Source organism: Eptesicus fuscus, chromosome 22 (assembly GCF_027574615.1).
Source record: "Eptesicus fuscus isolate TK198812 chromosome 22, DD_ASM_mEF_20220401, whole genome shotgun sequence".
Lineage (NCBI taxonomy): Eukaryota > Metazoa > Chordata > Mammalia > Chiroptera > Vespertilionidae > Eptesicus > Eptesicus fuscus.
The window spans coordinates 15,165,094-15,182,579 of NC_072494.1; the positions used below are offsets into that span (position 1 = coordinate 15,165,094).

The 17,486-nt window shown below is 49.0% G+C and overlaps 1 protein-coding gene across 5 annotated transcripts in view; it reads left to right on the plus strand.

The window, feature by feature from the left end:
* Nucleotides 1-17,486, plus strand: part of IL6R (interleukin 6 receptor) — a 72,944-nt gene that overhangs the window by 41,136 nt on the left and 14,322 nt on the right. Inside the window, exons 10-11 of one of the 5 annotated variants that reach the window (XR_008555073.1) lie at nt 28-1,348; nt 1,494-2,190. The exons of 1 other annotated variant lie outside the window; for it this stretch is intronic. Coding sequence is in view for 2 of the 4 variants with exons in the window: in XM_028131308.2 (XP_027987109.2) it covers nt 28-274 (247 nt within the window). In the remaining 2 variants the exon portion in view is untranslated. Of the gene's footprint in view, nt 1-27; nt 2,191-17,486 lie in introns of those variants that run through there. 3 more of the 5 variants (XR_008555072.1, XM_028131308.2, XM_054711387.1) reach the window with 3 other exon arrangements.

Genomic DNA, 17,486 nt, shown 5'->3' on the forward strand with positions numbered 1-17,486 from the left:
GGTTTGTCTCTGTGTGCCCCTGTGCAGGCTCTGGAAGACATGGAAGCTGCAGGCCCTGAAAGAAGGCAAGACCAGCATGCACCCACCGTATTCCTTGGGACAGCTGGTGCCCGAGAGGCCGAAGCCCACCCCAGTGCTGGTCCCCCTCATCTCCCCGCCGGTGTCCCCCAGCAGCCTGGGGTCGGATAACACCTCGAGGCACAGCCAACCCCACGCCAGCGGCCCACAGAGCCCGTATGACATCAGCAACAGAGATTACTTCTTCCCCCAGTAGCCGGCGGGCTGGCGCCTGGCGGGCTGGGGTGTCAGACCCGCTGAGATGTGTGGGTGACAGAGCACACGCGGCTTCTCACCGCCGTCTCAGCTCCTCTCAGGTGCGTGGGGCCTCACGGAAGGCTCTCCGCTGGGCGAACACAGGTGTGCTGGCCTGATCAGAAGGAAGAAGAGGTGGTTGAGTTTTTGAACCCCTCTTCCCCACCGCCCTGCCTGCAGGGGTTACAGTGAACGTGGGGCCCCGTGCAGGGAGCGCTGTCGAGTCCACTGGACACCCGGGCGGGCAGAGCCGGGCGTCTGCAGAGGCCTCGGACCCTGGGCTTCGTGTGGACAAGCTGCCGGCCCTCTGGCTCTCACCTGACCTGGCTCCACGCGCCGCACCCTCAGGAGGTGGGATGGATTTCCAGCCAAAGACACCCCCCCGCCCGGAGTCGCCTGTCTCCTGGCCCACGGCACAGTTTCACCTTCTAGCGCAAACTCTGGAAGCCCAAGTGCCTTTGCAATTCAGTTTCCTAGGCCCGAGGCCGGCGTTTCTTCAGGCGCCCAGGCTGGGGGAGCTCTGGGCCGTCTTTCCTCCCCTCCCCACGCCGGACACAGCCGAGGGGGGCGTGAGTAGCATCTCAGGACCAGGTGGTTTGAAGTGGAACTGCCGTGAGCTCCTCATTAGCACGTTGCTCACTGTGAATGTTAACCCTAAGCACCTGCTGGACCCAGAAGCCACTGCACTGACTCCGCTTCCCTCTCTGGATCCCAGGACTTGAGGGGGAGAGAAGCAGAGAGGAAGCAGGGGCGTGGCGACAGGGTCTCCACTCACAGTCACAGCCTCTGAAAACCACTATTCTCCTTCCTCCGTGCCCCCCCGCCCCCCGAAAGGAGAACAGCATTGGGGCGGGGGGGGGGGGGGGCAGGGAGACCAAACTGTTGATTGTGTTCTCACCTGAGCCTGAGTACCGAGGAGAGAACGTGTTTATGTGAAAAGACAGAAGGACCGGCAGGAATGTGTGCTAACTTGGTCTTGACGGAAGCGCTGTTTCTCCCTGAGAGCACGGAAGGCCCGTGCCGGGAGGGTCTGTAGGTAAACAGCTCGGGGAGAAGCCGTCACTCTGTCTGGCACAAAACTGAGTCAAATGAGAAAGAGGAGGAGAAGAAAAAAGAAATGATTTTCCCCTCTTCGAGAAGAGACTCTGGTTTCATTCTAAATTTTGTTTTTGTCTTAAAAGTGAAAGAAATTGCCTGCTGCTTCTCTAACTTAAGGGAAGAGCAGCTGTGACTCCTCCCCTCCCCCGAGGTTGGGAAGGACCTGGTCTCGGCTTCCGGGCCGGTGTTGGGAAGTGGCCTCCCACGGCTGCCAAGCAAGGTCAGTTGCAAACCCCCACCCACGACAGCCAGGAGCCCTGGTTATCCGGGGGCAGGGGGATTCATTGTCCCCCGCTCGCCCTCCCGCCTCAACCGGTGCCTTCCTCTTCTTCGGTTCCTTGAATTGGATTCAGTTCAGCTAAATGTCTGGCCGGGACTCTGAGCCTAACCCACTTCAGCTCCCTTTTCTGTCCGGGCTTGGAAAATTCAGTGATGCGGGGGGGCTCCCCAGACAAGTACCCTCCAGCACCACGGGGTGTCCCAGGAGGAGGCTGTGATTAAAGTCCGTGGGGTAACCGAGGACCAAACATTGACCAGACCGCAACCTTTCCTAGGAGTCTCCCCTTTCAGAAGAGACAGCCGCCCGCACCGGGCAGGTGGCAAAGGGTGACCAGGACGGCCTTTTCTGCGCTGTTTGTTGGTTCACACTCTGACTGTGTTGGGCTAGTGGTGGTTTTCATTGCTGGCTTTGACTCACGTGCCAGACCCCATTGCTGCCTTAGGCAACTCTCTTAAGTGTGACGGAAGGCAGGCAGGTGTGTGTGTGTGTGTGTGTGTGTGTGTGTGTGTGTGTGTGTTTCTATAAAGTTTCTTTGAGAACAGCAAAAATGCTGTTAAAGGGAAATATTTTAAAAAAAAACAAAAAAAACAAACGAGACTGCCTGAGAAAGGGTGATTCTGCCCCCGGTTCTTTAACGCTTTGTAAAGGTTTTAACCGCAACCTCTATCCCCAGAGCGGGAGGAGATGTGAAATCAGATAGCTCCTGAGGACTGAGAGCGAGGCAGCTTTGATCTCCAAATTGTTATTGCTTTCATTATTATTGTAACGGAACTGCCTTTTTTTTTTTTTTTTAATTGCAGAGGGTTTTGGTTTATTTTCCCCTTTACATTTTCATAAGCTAGTGTACATGAAGGAAACGCGTGCGTCGTCTCTGGGTTGTGGGCGTTGCCCAGCGGACACCGGCGGACGCCCTCCGCTTTCTCTGTCCTCGGACCTCTGGCCCGTGACCCTGTGTTTTCAGCCCACGGGCCATGCAGCTCACGCGCTGCCTTTCGTCCTCGGCAGAGATGCTCCCCGCCCAGTGCCCGCAGCCGTCTGCCGCAGCCAGCTGTGAGAGCTGTGAGAGGTCGGCATGCTGACAGTGGATGGTAAACGTGACAACTTATCCTTCTGGGTTGGAAAAGTTACAAATGTGCTGGTTCAGGCCTAAACTGAAGTGGTCACTAATTCGCGTAGCATTAAGGAACTGTTTGTTCAGATGTCCCGGGGCTGGCCTGGGCTGTGCCCATGAAGCCACCGGTCACTCCGGGAGCTCTTTGCTCGGATGCGGCCCAGGCCCCGCTGGTTTTCTGCCGGGCTCTGGGCTCGCTCTGTGTTGATTTCCCTGCTCTCCTGGGGAGAGAGGGTGGAGGCAGGAAACACCATCCTAAGGGGTGGAATCTGCTGCTGGGCCTGGGGCGGGAGTCCACCTGGAGGCGAACAGAGCCCCGTGGAGCAGGCGGGGAGGGACCGTGGCGGGTGGGTCTCCTGCAGAACGTCCAGGAACGTCTTGCCCTGCTGCTTGGTGCTGAGCTGTATTGCCCCCCGTAAGGTTGACTCCGCTGGGGAGGAAGCTGGCATCCAGCTCCAGGTGGAGTGGGTGAGAAATTTGCCTTAATTTGGAGAAGCAGGGGCAACGGTGGGTCTTTCCGACCAGGAGCATGGAACCCAGCTTCCCCATGTGGACAGCGGGGCTGCGACTGGAAGGCCTCCTGGCTCCGGGCCTGCGCCAGACGCTCCTGAGCGCCCCCTGGAGGTCCTGCCAGCATCACCGGCGCTCTGTGCTCTGGTGCTGGCGCAGGTGTGTTTCTATGGCAACCTTCATGATTATTTTTAATTTGCTAATTTTTATTTTATTTTTTCCAATTACGGCTGGCGTTCAATATTATTTTGCAACCTTAATGATTATTAAGGAACATTGCCAGTCGTATGAACATATGCTCGAACCAAGATCTGCTGTAGAAGGAACGGATTGGAACAGCATGTAGCAAAGGCTGTTAATTAATTAGAGAAACCACTTTTGGGTGGCGATCACACAACTGTTAAATACCTCACCTTTTCTTCTGGAGATGAAAATAATAGTTTTAAGTTTTTATTTTTTTACCTAATTACCTGAGAGCAAATACCAAAGGCTGATGTCTGTATATGGGGCAAAGGGTCAGTATAATATGTATTTCAATGTGTGTTTCTTTGTTTGTTTTACCAGCTATTTTGCATTTAAGGTGAAAATTGTGTTTGAAATAAACAATTTCTAAAGCTGTGCTTGAGATGGAATTATGCTTTGGGCACCTGGGTCCTTGAGGGGAACGCTTTGCCTGATTCATGAGGGGAAAGGAGTGAGAAAAGATGGGTGTAAAACGAAAGTGGAACCATTGTTTTGGGCGGGCCTCCCCTTAGTGCAGGATGAAATTACCTCTGGAAAAAATGAGATTAGTTTAAAGAAATAAATAGCAGTTTCTCAAAAGACACTAATTAGGAAAGTGTTTCCCAGAATGCGTGCTGGGGTTTCTGGAAGGGGCGTGGGTCCTTCTGCCCGGCTCGCCGGCACTCCGAGCCGCTGGGCGTGCGGAAGGAACAGGGAGGCCCGTTATTCACCAGGAGACTGTTTACTGGACAGGGGGGCGTGAGCGGCATCACGCGGCACGGCTGCGTCTTGGTCCTCAGGTAGCCTGAGGAGTTCCCTGTTGTCCAGGGTCCCAGGTAGGAACTTCTTGGGCCACAGCCATCCTGCCTACACGTTCTGGACAGGAAAGGCGTCGTGGGCGCGCTTTGTGGATAAGAGGAGCTGTGTCGGGAGGAGCGCCCTGCAGGGAGGCCTGGAAACCGAGTAACTCAGACTGAAAAGTTGAAGTGTGGGGCCCCACGGTGCGCCCCCCAACCCCACCCCGGGGAGAGGGAAGCCCTAGGACCGAGCCCACACACTGTCTCCTTGAGGGTCTTGGTTGAGGTTGGTCCCTGTCTCGCAGAAAGGGAACAGGAAGCAGATGTCCCCCGTGGGGGCCGGGCAGAGGGGCGCAGGAGTGGGCGTGAGGAGCAGGAAGTGGAGGGAGGGCCCCCCTCTTCTCCACAGCATCGCTGTTAGGACGGCGTGGTGGGGATTGGGGAGAGCAGATGGCGATCCTTGCCGAGGATGGTGACGAACACTCAGTTCACTGGAACAGGCGCGTCGGAAAGCCTTTTCCTCACGGACTGCGGCACAGGAGACCACACCTTCCTCCCTGCCTGTGAGGAGGTCGGACCGGAGGCGGGAGCCTGCCGCGCCCCAGCAGCAGAGGGGTGCTGCTTGCCTTAAACTGCTGTGACTCGGGGCAGGATGGAGGCCAGGTGGGCAGGCTGTGTGCCCTGTGGCTCAGACCAGTCCTGGGCAATGGCAGCGAGCCCGGCTCCATCCTTCAAATGCCGGCCAAGCCCCGGTTTCCTTGGGAACGTTCCCGTCTTCCTGCACACGGATGTCGCTTAAAAAAGCAAAGCAGAACCAAGTAACAGCAACCATCCCTCCGCCTTGTCCTGCTTCATACCAACAGCTGGAGGCGGCAGTCCGAAACACAAGTGGAATCAAGTTTTTCCGTAAAATCATGACCCATTTAACCAGGGATGCTTCATGGGAGCAAACAGCGGCACCCCCGGCCCCACGGGGTTCCCCAGAAACCCACAGGACCCTCTTTGGTGGAGATGTTCCTGGAAAATGAGCTGAAAAGAATGGCTGCCATTTGTGGCCCCTCCGCCGGGCGCCTTACCGCCAGGAGGCCTTTCTCATCCTAATGACCCTGTAAGTTCTTCCGTTAGCAGGTGAGGCCACTGGGGCTCGTGTTGGTAAGGGCAGTGGCTCCAGATGCCCGGAAACCCGGGTCTGCCTGGCTCCAAAGCTGGGCTCTTCGCCCTGCCCTGCAGCCCCTTGGTGACTACCTGGGTGAGTCTCTCTTTCCCGGGCCAGGTGCCCTCACCCTACGCTGGGGAGGGGCCTGTCCATTCACCCTGGAAGGGAGATGGGCCTAGCTTCCTGTCCGCGTGGGAAGGGGCTGGAGTCTGAGCCCACGCAGGCTGGTTCAGGGGCGCCCGTGGGTGGCCCGAGGCAGCCAGGCCCCAGCGCTGCTCCCGGAACAGGCAGCCGCAAAGAAGACAAGAGAGGGATACAACCAGTTCCCGATACTCAGTGATCCCCGATCAGGATCAAGCCGCTCCCCCGCCAGCTCCATCGGCCCGCGCGAGCTCTGCGGGAATGAGTGGGTTTTCTCCCGCTGCTTCCTTTAACCGATTTCCTGGAAATCCTCAAACTGTGCTTTAGTCGTGGTATGAAGACCTCCCTCGGAAGGGGTGAGCGGTCACCACACGGAGTGCGGTGCTCCCTGGGCGGTGAGAGCCCTTCAAGGGATGTTGGCCGAACCCCGGTGCTCCCGGCGGGGATACAAGAGGGTCCGACCGCTTCCTCAAGATGCCGGCAGGCCGTCCAGCCAGCACAGCTCTGAGCAAATGACTAACCTGCTCTAGGGAGTCCGGGAGGGGAGGGATAGAAACAGGGAGGGGGGAGGTGGAGGAGGAGGGTTCCATGGGAGGGTGCCGCACGGGGAGAGGCTGGGAGGGGGGGAGGGGGGAGGCCCGCCTTGGACGTGGACCATGTTGCGCAACCTTTGCAATATTCTAAGAGCATTAGGAGGTCACCGAAGACCGTGTTTGCTCCTTCTTTATTTTCTTTTACACCTTTTTATATTTTTTTCGTGAGCATGCATGTTTTTACAATTACAGAAGGCTTCTTATTAAACAATGACAATCCTGTTTTGGAATAGTTCAATCATGTTGTACTGCCTAGAAAAATGGTTTACTAAAAAGTGCAAGCAGTTGGTGGGGAATATTATAGATAAGACAACACTGGCTACGAGGCAGTAACTGTTGAAGCCGGCACAGAATGATTCATTCTACTCGTCTTTAAAAAGCCTTGGCATTCTCCGGTTTAAAAAGTGCAAGGATTTTAGGGGAACGTTTCACGTGCACAAGTACCATTTAAAACAATACAAAGTGAATATGAGCACCTTCTTCTCCCTCTTTCATTCTGAGACTTTATTTTTTAGTTTATCTCCGTGGTCGGCAAACTGCGGCTCGCTAGCCACATGCGGCTCTTTGGCCCCTTGGGTGTGGCTCTTCCACAAAATACCACGGCCTGGGCGAGTCCATTTTGAAGAAGTGGCGTTAGAAGAAGTTTAAGTTTAAAAAGTTTGGCTCTCAAAAGAAATTTCCATCGTTGTGCTGTGCATATTTGGCTCTGTGGACTAATGAGTTTGCCGACCACGGGTTTATCTTTATTGTTGAAAGTATTACAGGTCCCCCCTTCTCCCCCAATGACCCCTTCTAGCCTGCGCCGGCTCCCTAAACACACCTGTCTTAACGATGCTATAATGTAAACCACGTTCTCACTGATCAACCACACACTGATACCTTTTTTTAATTTTTTAATTTCTTTATTGATTAAGGTATTACATATGTGTCCTTATTCCCCCATTACCCCCCACCTCCCATTCATGCCCCCCCCACCCCCCCCCCGTTGTCTGTGTCCATTGGTCAGGCTTATATGCATGCATACAAGTCCTTTGGTTGATCTCTCTCCCTTACCCCCACTGTCCCCTACCTTCCCTGAGGTTTGACGTTCTGATTGATGTTTCTGTCTCCAGAGAGAAACATTCTATTTCCGTTCATCTGTTTATGCTGTTCATTATATTCCACCAATGAGTGAGATCATGTGATATTTATCTTTCTCTGCCTGGCTTATTTCACTTAGCATAATGCTCTCCATCTCCATCCATGTTGTTGCAAATGCTAAGAACTCTTTCTTTTTTACCGCAGCGTAGTATTCCGTCACACACTGATATCTTTTTTTTTTTTAATATATTTTTTTATTGATTTTAACAGAGAGGAAGGGAGAGAGAGAGTTAGAAACATCAATGAGAGAGAAACATCGATCAGCTGCCTCCTGCACACCCCCTACTGGGGATGTGTCCACAACCAACGTACATGCCCTTGACTGGAATCGAACCTGGGACCCTTGAGTCCGCAGGCCGATGCTCTATCCACTGAGCCAAACCAGCCAGGGCACACACTGATATCTTGATGAACTCATTGGCTTTACATGCACAACAAGTACTAATGTCTTCCCTTCAATCCAAACTAGTAATTCTATTTATGCACAGAATCAGAAGGCAATCTGAATCATTAAAAAAATGTCACGCAGGAAGCATTTTAAGTTTGAATCAAGATGATGCCGTGACTCATACTGGATGATTCACAAGGTGGGGGCGTCATTCTGGTGCCCGGGAAGGCTCTGGAAATGGTCATCTGCTCGTCTCCAAGTGAACCTCCTTAACATACAGCCACATGGTGCCGGACTTCAGGCTGCCCCGCTCCACCCAGGAGAAAGGGTACGGGCCCCCCGACATGACCTGCCAGGCCCGGCACCGGGCGTCCTGGCGGTGGCCATGGATCCCTCAACCCCAATTCCTACCTCCCGCCCGGAGTCCGCAGCCTCTTCTGAGGGGAGCGAGCACATTGGCCACACCTGGCGACCTGGGTGTCCAGTCTGCCAGATAGATGCTCATTGGAAGATAACGGGCAGGCATTCCGTGTGATGTCTCTCTCTCTCTCTCTCTCTTTTTTAACTGTGGTGAAAGACACATAAAATTTGCCATCTTAACCATTTCTAAGTATACAGTTCAGTAGTGTCCAGTGTATTCTGTTAAGTCTATTCACACTGTTGTGTCAACAACCCTTGCAAAGCCGAAACTTACTCAACAGCTCCCTCCTTCCCGGCCTTCCCGGTGCTGGCTACCACCACCATTCTACCTCGTGTCTCGAAGACCTGAGTCCTCCGGGTGCCGCATAGAGGTGGGATTGTACAGTGTGTGTCTTTTTGTAACGGGGTTATTTCACGTAGCAAAATATCCTCGAGATACACACACACGTTGCAGCACGTGTCAGAATTTCATTCCTTTTTAAGGCTGAAGAACAACATTCCGTCGGATGTACAGGGGTAGGCAAAAGTAGGCTTACCGTGGTTCATTTGGGAAATAATACAATAATTAATAAATAACAATACAAGAAAAATCTGTTTCACATACTCACAGCTGTAAACCTACTTTTGCCCACCCCTGTATAGATCACATTATTCGTTCATCCGTCCATGGACCTTCCGTTGCTTGACCTTCTTGGCTATTGTGAATGTCTTCATTTTTTTAAAAAAATACATTTTTATTGATTTCAGAGAGGAAGGGAGAGGGAGAGAGAGAGAGAGAGAGATAGAAACATCAATGATGAGCGAGAACCATCGATTGGCTGCCTCCTGCACGCCCCCTACTGGGGATCGAGCCTGCAACCCAGGTGTGTGCCCTCAACCGGAATTGAACCTGGGACCCTTCAGTCCACAGGCTGACGCTCTATCCACTGAGCCAAACCGGCTAGGCCCGTGGTCAGCAAACTGCGGCTCGCGAGCCACATGTGGCTCTTTGGCCCCTGGAGTGTGGCTCTTCCACAAAACACCACGTGCGGGCGCGCACGTACTGTGCGATTGAAACTTCGTGGCCCACGCGCAGGAGTCGGTTTTCGGCTCTCAAAAGAAATTTCAGTCGTTGTCCTGTTGATATCTGGCTCTGTTGACTGATGAGTTTGCCGACCACTGAGCTAGGGCCATGATTTCTTTTTTAAGCTTTTTTTTTTTCCTTTGCTAACTACAACAAAGTGGCTAGTTTATCACTCCTCGCTCAAGTCTGACCAGTTCTATTCACATTTGAAGGGGAGAATTCCCCAGGCCAGGCACACGGTCTCAAAGCGGGAGCAGAGGCGCAGCCGTTAAGAGTCACTCTGGAATCAGACAGGCTGCGTCTGGGCTCTGCCGCTGACTGCGTGACTGACCCGGGACAGATTCTTGGATTGCTCCTGGCACCAGTGTCCTGATCTCAAAACCAGGCTGCTGCCCGGCCGCCGAGTTGTGGAGGGTTCAAGCAGGATCATGCAGTATGGAGAGCATTTCTCTACCAACCCACCTGATAGGTAGCAAGAATCTACTCCATTACTTACAGCCTGGCTCTCACAAGGCCCGAATCCAACACTGAACACCCCAAACCCTGGCTCTTAAAAACATGGGTTCCATCTGAGTTCTGCAAAGCATTATTCAATGGCTTTGTGTGTATGCGTGTGGTGGGGAGGAGAGGGGAGGTGAACATTCCTCAACACAAACCTCCTTTTCTGTTAACACAGATGGGAAAATAACAACAGGCACTTGTACCACCTGGTGGCAACTGATATAAATGTTCAATGGAGATTTTAAATTTGCTACCAGAGCCCTAGCCGGTTTGGCTCAGTGGATAGAGCGTCGGCCTGCAGACTCAAGGGTCCCAGGTTCGATTCCGGTCAGGGGCATGTACTTTGGTTGCAGGCACATCCCCAGTAGGGGAGTGTGCAGGAGGCAGCTGATTGATGTTTCTCTTCCATCGATGTTTCTGACTCTCTATCCCTCTCCCTTCCTCTCTGTAAAAAAAATCAATAAAACATATTTAAAAAAATTTGCTACCAGAGACTCAACACTATTATAGCCTTCTTCTAGAATCTCAAATGAATTTATTTGCGAATTTCTAAATAGTGGCTTCCAATGGTGGTTTTCAGCCATAACCGGTTATCAACATCATGGAGTGGAAATGGTAATCTGCACACAGCATCACTTAAAAAACACACACACACACAAAGCAAAAACAGTTTGGGCGGGGAGTGGTCATGGTTTGTGGAAGTTAAAAAAACAGATATCAACAAAATACACAGATTTCAAGCTTCACCACAGACCACAGCATCAAATCCCACGATGGGATGAGGGCATCTATATGAACACCAAACAACAATAAAATCAACGTCACAACTCGGATGCCTCATGGGCTGGTGGCAAAGGCAACAGCTGTGTACGTGGGAGGAAGGTGGCCAAGGAGACAGAGCAATGTCACGCTTTCTGTTTTATGGGGTAATGAAAACATGACCGGAGGGCTTCGCAAAGGAACTGAGGAAAAAAATTGAGATCCGCCCTAACTGGTTTGGCTCAGTGGATAGAGCGTTGGCCTGCGGACTGAAGGGTCCCGGGTTCGATTCCGGTCAAGGGCATGTACTGTGGTTGCGGGCACATACCCAGTAAGGAGTGTGCAGGAGGCAGCTGAATCGATGTTTCTCTCTCATCGATGTTTCTAACTATCCCTCTCCTTTCCTCTCTGTAAAAAGTCAATAAAATATATTAAAAAAAAATTGAGATCCGGTCTGGTTATGTTCAATCATGGTTTGTTTACACATTTCATTAACAATGATTACAAATGGAATTTTTGACCCTCTCTGCTATAGCAGTTTCCATAGGATTTTATTTTAATGAAGGATGTGACTCTCAAAACTAATTAAGCAAAACCATGGTTTTCTTGGAATGCTGTTTATTTAAAGTTACATTTCATAGTAAACCATCTTCAGGCGGACATGTAGCCTATACATGTTATAAAATGTTCCTGATTTGCCCTAATCGGTTTGGCTCTGTGGATAGAGCCCCGGCCTGCGGACTGAAAGGTCCCGGGTTCGGTTCCGGTCAAGGGCATGTGCCTTGGTTGCAGGCACGTCCCCAGTAGGGGGTGTGCAGGAGGCAGCTGATCGATGTTTCTAACTCTCTATCCCTCGCCCTTCCTCTCTGTAAAAAATCAATAAAATATATTTTAAAAAATGTTCCTGATTTAATATACATAACTAAAGTTCTACCAGATAGGCTCCTGTTTTACATGCGATCTTCAAATATTTCTGAAAGTTAAAACTATGTATTAGTTCATATTTAAAATGGCAAAGCCCCCTGACACATAACCGAATGGCTCAGAACTTGGCAAAATGAGATGGCTGTCTCAATGATCTGTTGCTAGCGTATGCATTAAAGTACAATTTAAGATTCTAAACGACATGATCCAGCCACAGTCCAGGGGCCGGGTGATGGGCGTTGCATTAGGCTGTAACCACCCTTTCCACAGGAAAAAGACCGGTTTCAAGATGGCAACCGCTGTGTCATCATTTTTCATGCTGTGAACTGTATCAGAAATCCTTTAGAAAACACCCTAACCAGTTTTCCCACTGCGGTTTGCTCTCTTTCCATTAGATGGCAGTGACACACCATGGCTTGCTTTCTACAGGATCCGAAATTAAGGTGGCGAAGTTAAGGTCCACAGCAGGACGAGTTTCTCCAAATCCAAGTGAATGGGGTTGTAAAAATCGGAGAGGAGAAAAAAAGAAGAGTGATTCTAAAGAGATCAGAAGGCCAAAACAGGGCTGGTTATGGGAAATAAGAGAGACCAGGGATGAGTGAAAGACACCTATGAGGGAGGCATCACATAAATTCTGCTCCATATTGAAAGGATGCGGAGAAGGGAGATGACATCTAGACATCTCCGTCCCCTCTCTCTCCAGGCAGAAGGAGAAGCGAGGCGTTAACCTGTGACTGGACAAAGGGCATCTTAATAGAGTAGAAAGGCGACCCTCATTTAAAAGGCAACGGGATAGGACTCTTTCGCCACCTGTGCCAAAAACGTCTGGCTCGAGACCATCTGCCCACCTCCCCATTCTGTGGCAGAGGCCAATAAATGAGCAACAACTCAGGAAAGTCGGGAGACTTTTAACAGCAAAAAAATAAAGACTCTTGATTTTTAAAATATAAACGCTTCTTAAGAAACCACTTTGGATAACTTCACAGGACGTATCTGTCCCCAGTAGAGAGTAGGATGTCAATATGTACCATTCCGTACACGTGCCAACTTTTCTCTGTTATTTTATTCCTACTCATTGGAATACGCACAACTCCCAAGGTTGAAATCCAACCTGATGGAACTGGTAGCAACATAAAAAGAAAAGTCCTCGGCCCTAGCCGGTTTGGCTCAGAGGATAGAGCGTCGGCCTGCGGACTCAAGGGTCCCGGGTTCGATTCTGGTCGGGGGCATGTACCTTGGTTGCGGGCACATCCCCAGTGGGGGGTGTGCGGGAGGCGGCTGGTCGATGTTTCTCTCTCATCGATGTTTCTCCCTCTCCCTCTCCCTTCCTCTCTGTAAAAAAAAAATCAATAAAATATATTTTAAAAAGAAAAGTCCTCTTACCCTCTGATCTTCATAGGCCTGAAACAATCCAATTAAATAAACGCTGTGAACCTGGCGCGGAGACCTTTTCTAAAAGGAGGTGCGACCAAGGAGGAAGGACACAGATGCAGGAAGCTCTACGGATGCAAAATGCAAGCCACGTGAGCACAAACTTGTTTGAAGACATGGTTCTCTCCAGAAAAAAACACCACCACACCAAGACATGATTCTCTCCAGAAAGAATCTCTCTGGGGGACAGAATTAGCTCAAGAGAATGAAGACGACAGGAAAACACCTGCGCCAAGACCACAGGACACCAAGCCCAGGCATTCAGAGCTCAGAGAGGAAGCTGGCGGAGCGCTGGGGACCCGCTGGTCCCCGAGGCTTAGCGAGGAAGCCATTAGGGACACCCCGCTGGGCCTAATTGTTTTTAGAACGAACGGTACTTCGGTACTTCGTGCCACTGCTCAGCTGTGAATTCCCTGGCTTGGTCAACTTGTGTCACAACCTGAAGAAAACAGTAGCTTAACCCACCCCCCCTGCTACTAATTTACTATATTTCTTCTTCTTATAACCTCCTGGACACCTGTGAAGGAACTGGTCTACAAATAAACTCCACATCTCCGCTTTTAATTATATAGAGAAAATAGTATGGAAATGAGCAGAGTCACAGAAAATGAGTATAGAAAAAGCCACAATACTGAGCATTTGCTAGAAGCTCAAGCAACACTTAATATATCAGGTCTGCTTTCAAAGTAGTATTTCATTATACTATATTCACCACAGTTGCTGGGTATGGGCCAAAAATCATTTAGGACACCAAGAAAATTTTGCAAAGGTTTTAGTATTTATTAAAATTAGGATAACTGCTGTATTTGCTTTGTAGAATAAGTTTAAGTAAAAAATAAGGTTTCATTTCCAGAATATTGAACTAAAAATAAGTTTAACATAATGAATTATTTATATATGCAAGACAATAAATATCTGCTGAATGGAACTGGAACTATGGATGCTAAAAATGGAAAAAAAAAACAACACCACTTTTACTAAAGGTAGAGTACATGAACCAATACACATTTAAAAAATCCTATCGGTACTTAAAAAACAGAACAATCTTTATTAATAAAATCATTGGGATCCAGCGAGAAAAATTTTCTCTCAGATTTTTAAAAACCAAAGATCACACAATCCTTGGGCTACAATCTTAACTGAATAAGGAAACAGATGTTTACTAACCTCTAAATCATCATTGTGAAATGATGACTAATAACTAGGAAGGTAGGCTTCCCCCAAAATTAATGAAATCAATATTTGTTTTTATATTTCAAAGAAACAACCGAAGTTAACTTTTCATTAGTGACAGTCAACACATTTGCAACGGGACCAGTTTTGAGACCCCAGTCACAAACCCCAGGACACAGAAACATCTGCTCAGTTGCAATGACAATCACTGGAGTCACCTTCCCATAGTTATGTTATGCCATTGCCACGTTTTGTTTTCACAGTAAGTAAATTGGCGATAAAAGTTCACAATAAATCATAAAGATAACGATACTATGAGTGTAAATTTAAACAGTCCAGAGAAAATCCCAGGTTTTTAAAATATTTTCATACAGGGTGAACTGGTCTGTTGTGTACAGCATGAGAGAGACTGGGCAGGCTTCAGAGACCCAGTTCATACAATCAGGTCCTAGAGTTATACATATTTTTAAAATTTACAAACACAAAGCAAATCTAATTTTAGGGACAAAAATGAACAGTTTCATAACAACCACAACGCATAAAGACGAAACCAAAGGTACCAGAAGTTCTGTATAATTATCCAATAAGAAAACAGTTGTTGAGCCTTGTAACTTTTCAGGTTTTTTAAAAATCAGAAATTAAACCTTTGTTGTATATTTCGTTCTAAAATTCAGAATAATAATGCCAATCCTTAATTATACTGGTGATCCTTTTAAAAATTTTCATTTTTTAAGTCATTTAAAATTTTTAAATTATAGTTGACATACAATATTATATTAGTTTCAGGTGTACACCCCAGTGACTAGACATTATATAATTTCCCAATAAATCTCGTACCCATCTGACATCATACATAATTAGAATATTATTGATTATATTCCCTATGCTGTACTTTACATCCCTATGATCATTATGTAACTGCCAACTTGTATTTCTTAAACCTTTCACCTTTTTTACCCATTCTCCTCAAACCCCTCCCATTTGGCAACTATGAAAATGATCTCTTTAGCCGGAACCGGTTTGGCTCAGTGGATAGAGCGTCGGTCTGCAGACTGAGGGGTCCCAGGTTTGATTCCGGTCAAGGGCATGTACATTGGTTTCGGGCACATCCCCAGTAGGAGGTGTGCAAGAGGCAGCTCATCGATGTCTCTCTCTCATCGATGTTTCTAGCTCTCCATCCCTCTCCCTTCCTCTCTGTAAAAAAATCAATAAAATATATATATTTTTAAAAATGTTCTCTTTATCTAGGAGTCTGTTTCTATTCTGCTGGTTCACTTTGATTTTTAGATTCAATTATTGACAGATTTGTATATATTGCCATTTTATTGCTCATATTTTAAATCTTTTTTTCTTCTTGAAGACCCTTTAACAACATTTCATGTAATATTAGTTTGGTGGTGATGAACTCCTTTGGCCTTTTTCTTGTCTGGGAAGCCAAGACAAGATTCTAAACGATAGCTTTGCTGGGTAGAGTAATCTTAGTTGTCGGTCCTTGCTTTTCATCACTGAATATTTCTTGCCACTCCCTTCTGGCCTGCAAAGTTTACTTGAAAAATCAGCTGATGGTCTTATGGAAGCTCCCTTGTAGTTAACCGCTTTTTGCTTGCTGCTTTTAAGAGTCTTTGTCTTTAACCTTTTGCATTTTAATTATGATGTGTTTGGTGTGGGTCTCTTTAGATTCATCCTGCTTGGGACTCTCTGCACTTCCCGGATTTGTATTCCTATTTTCTTCACCAAGTTAGGCAAGCTTTGTCATTATTTTCTCAAACAGGTTTCCAATTTCTTGCTCTCTCTCTTCTCCCTTTGGCACCCCCAATGCAAATGTTGATACACTTCAAGTTGTCCCAGAGGCTCTTTACACTAGCCTCATTATTTTGGATTCTTCTTTCTTGTTGCTGTTCTGTTTTGTTTTTTTTCTTCCTTATAGTCCAAATTGCTGATTTGACTCTTGGCTTCACCTACTCTACTCTTGATTCCCTGTAAAGTAGTCGTCATTTCAGTTAGCGTATCCTTCATTTGTGACTGGTTTTTTATGGTTTCCGTGTCCTTTTTTATGCTGTTGCAGATCTCACCGAGTTCATTGAGCACCCTTATAACTAGTGTTTTCAACTCTGCATCGAGCAGATTGCTTGTCTCCATTTTGTTGAGTGTTTTTCTGGAGTTTTGTTCTGTTCTTTCATTTGGGACGTTTTTTGGTCTCATTTCGGCAGCCTCCTTGTGTTTGTTCCTATGTATTAGATGGAGCTGCTACGTCTCCTGGGCTTGGGAGAGTGGCCTTGTGTGGTAGGTGTCCTGTAGGGCCCAGTGGTGCCCTCCTCCCCCACTGTGGACTGTGTACACCCTCCTGTTGCAATTGGGCCTTGATTGCTGTTGGTACAGCAAGGGGAGGAACTTATCCTCAGGCCAATCAGCTGCAAGAACTGGCTGCGACCACGGTGGAGGATCAGATGTAGGGGCTTACACCGCAGAGCAGGACTTACTTCAGCAGGGCTCTGGTGCCCACTGAGTCCACGCCGTGAGTGTGTTGCTTATGGGGGTGGTTGGGTGGTGCCTCGACCTGGTGTGAAGCTGTCCACCCGGTGCGATGGCTCTGGAGCCTTCCAGGAGGCACAGGCCAAGGTCAGCTGCCACCTGTGTTCTGCCTGGGGCCTCCTGGCATGGGTATGAGCTACAGACTGACCTGCAGAGGACTGTTACTTGTGCTGGGCTTGGAGGGCCCAGGTGAGGCCAAGCTATGAACCACAGCCAACTACCACTAATGCTTGGCCTGGGGATACTTAGTGAGATGTAAGTAAATGCTGCTTATTTGAGAGATTTTAGGGACATCTGAAGCATGAGCCCAGACAGGCCCTTTGTATAGAAAAGCCACTGGAAACAGCTTGGGTGGGTCTGAAAGTTGGGTGAGGCGGGTCTCAGGGAATCACCAGGGTGGGGCAAACAGTGATAACAAGGTTGATGGAGATTCAGATATGGCACCGCCTGCTGGCTCTGTGTTGGGGGAAGACTCAGCAAAGAAACAATGGTCTCTGCCAACACTTCTATCTGGTGGAAAGCCACCCCTCCAGACCTCACCCTGATGTCAGACAGTTCAGTTCCTCCCCGTATGTCCCTGGTGCCTTTTGAGCTGCTGCCCTAGCATAGGAGCTCAGAGGGAGTCGTCCGGATAAGTCCATGCACAGGCCCTTTAGCAGGAACTGCCTGGGACTCCAGAAGCCCTCCATCTCACTCAGTTGCAATCCCAGCTGGTTTTTACAACCAGGAGTTTTGGGGACGTCCCTTCCTGGCATTGGAACCTTGGGCTAGGGGACCTGGTGCGGGGCAAGACCTCTCACTCCACAGTGGGGACCTCCACGGTCAAGATATCCCTCCCAATTTTTATCCACATGTGGGTGCGAGAACAGCTCATCCAGTGTCTCTGCTTCTCCTACCAGTCTCGATGTGGCATCTTCTATATATTCTTAGTTGTA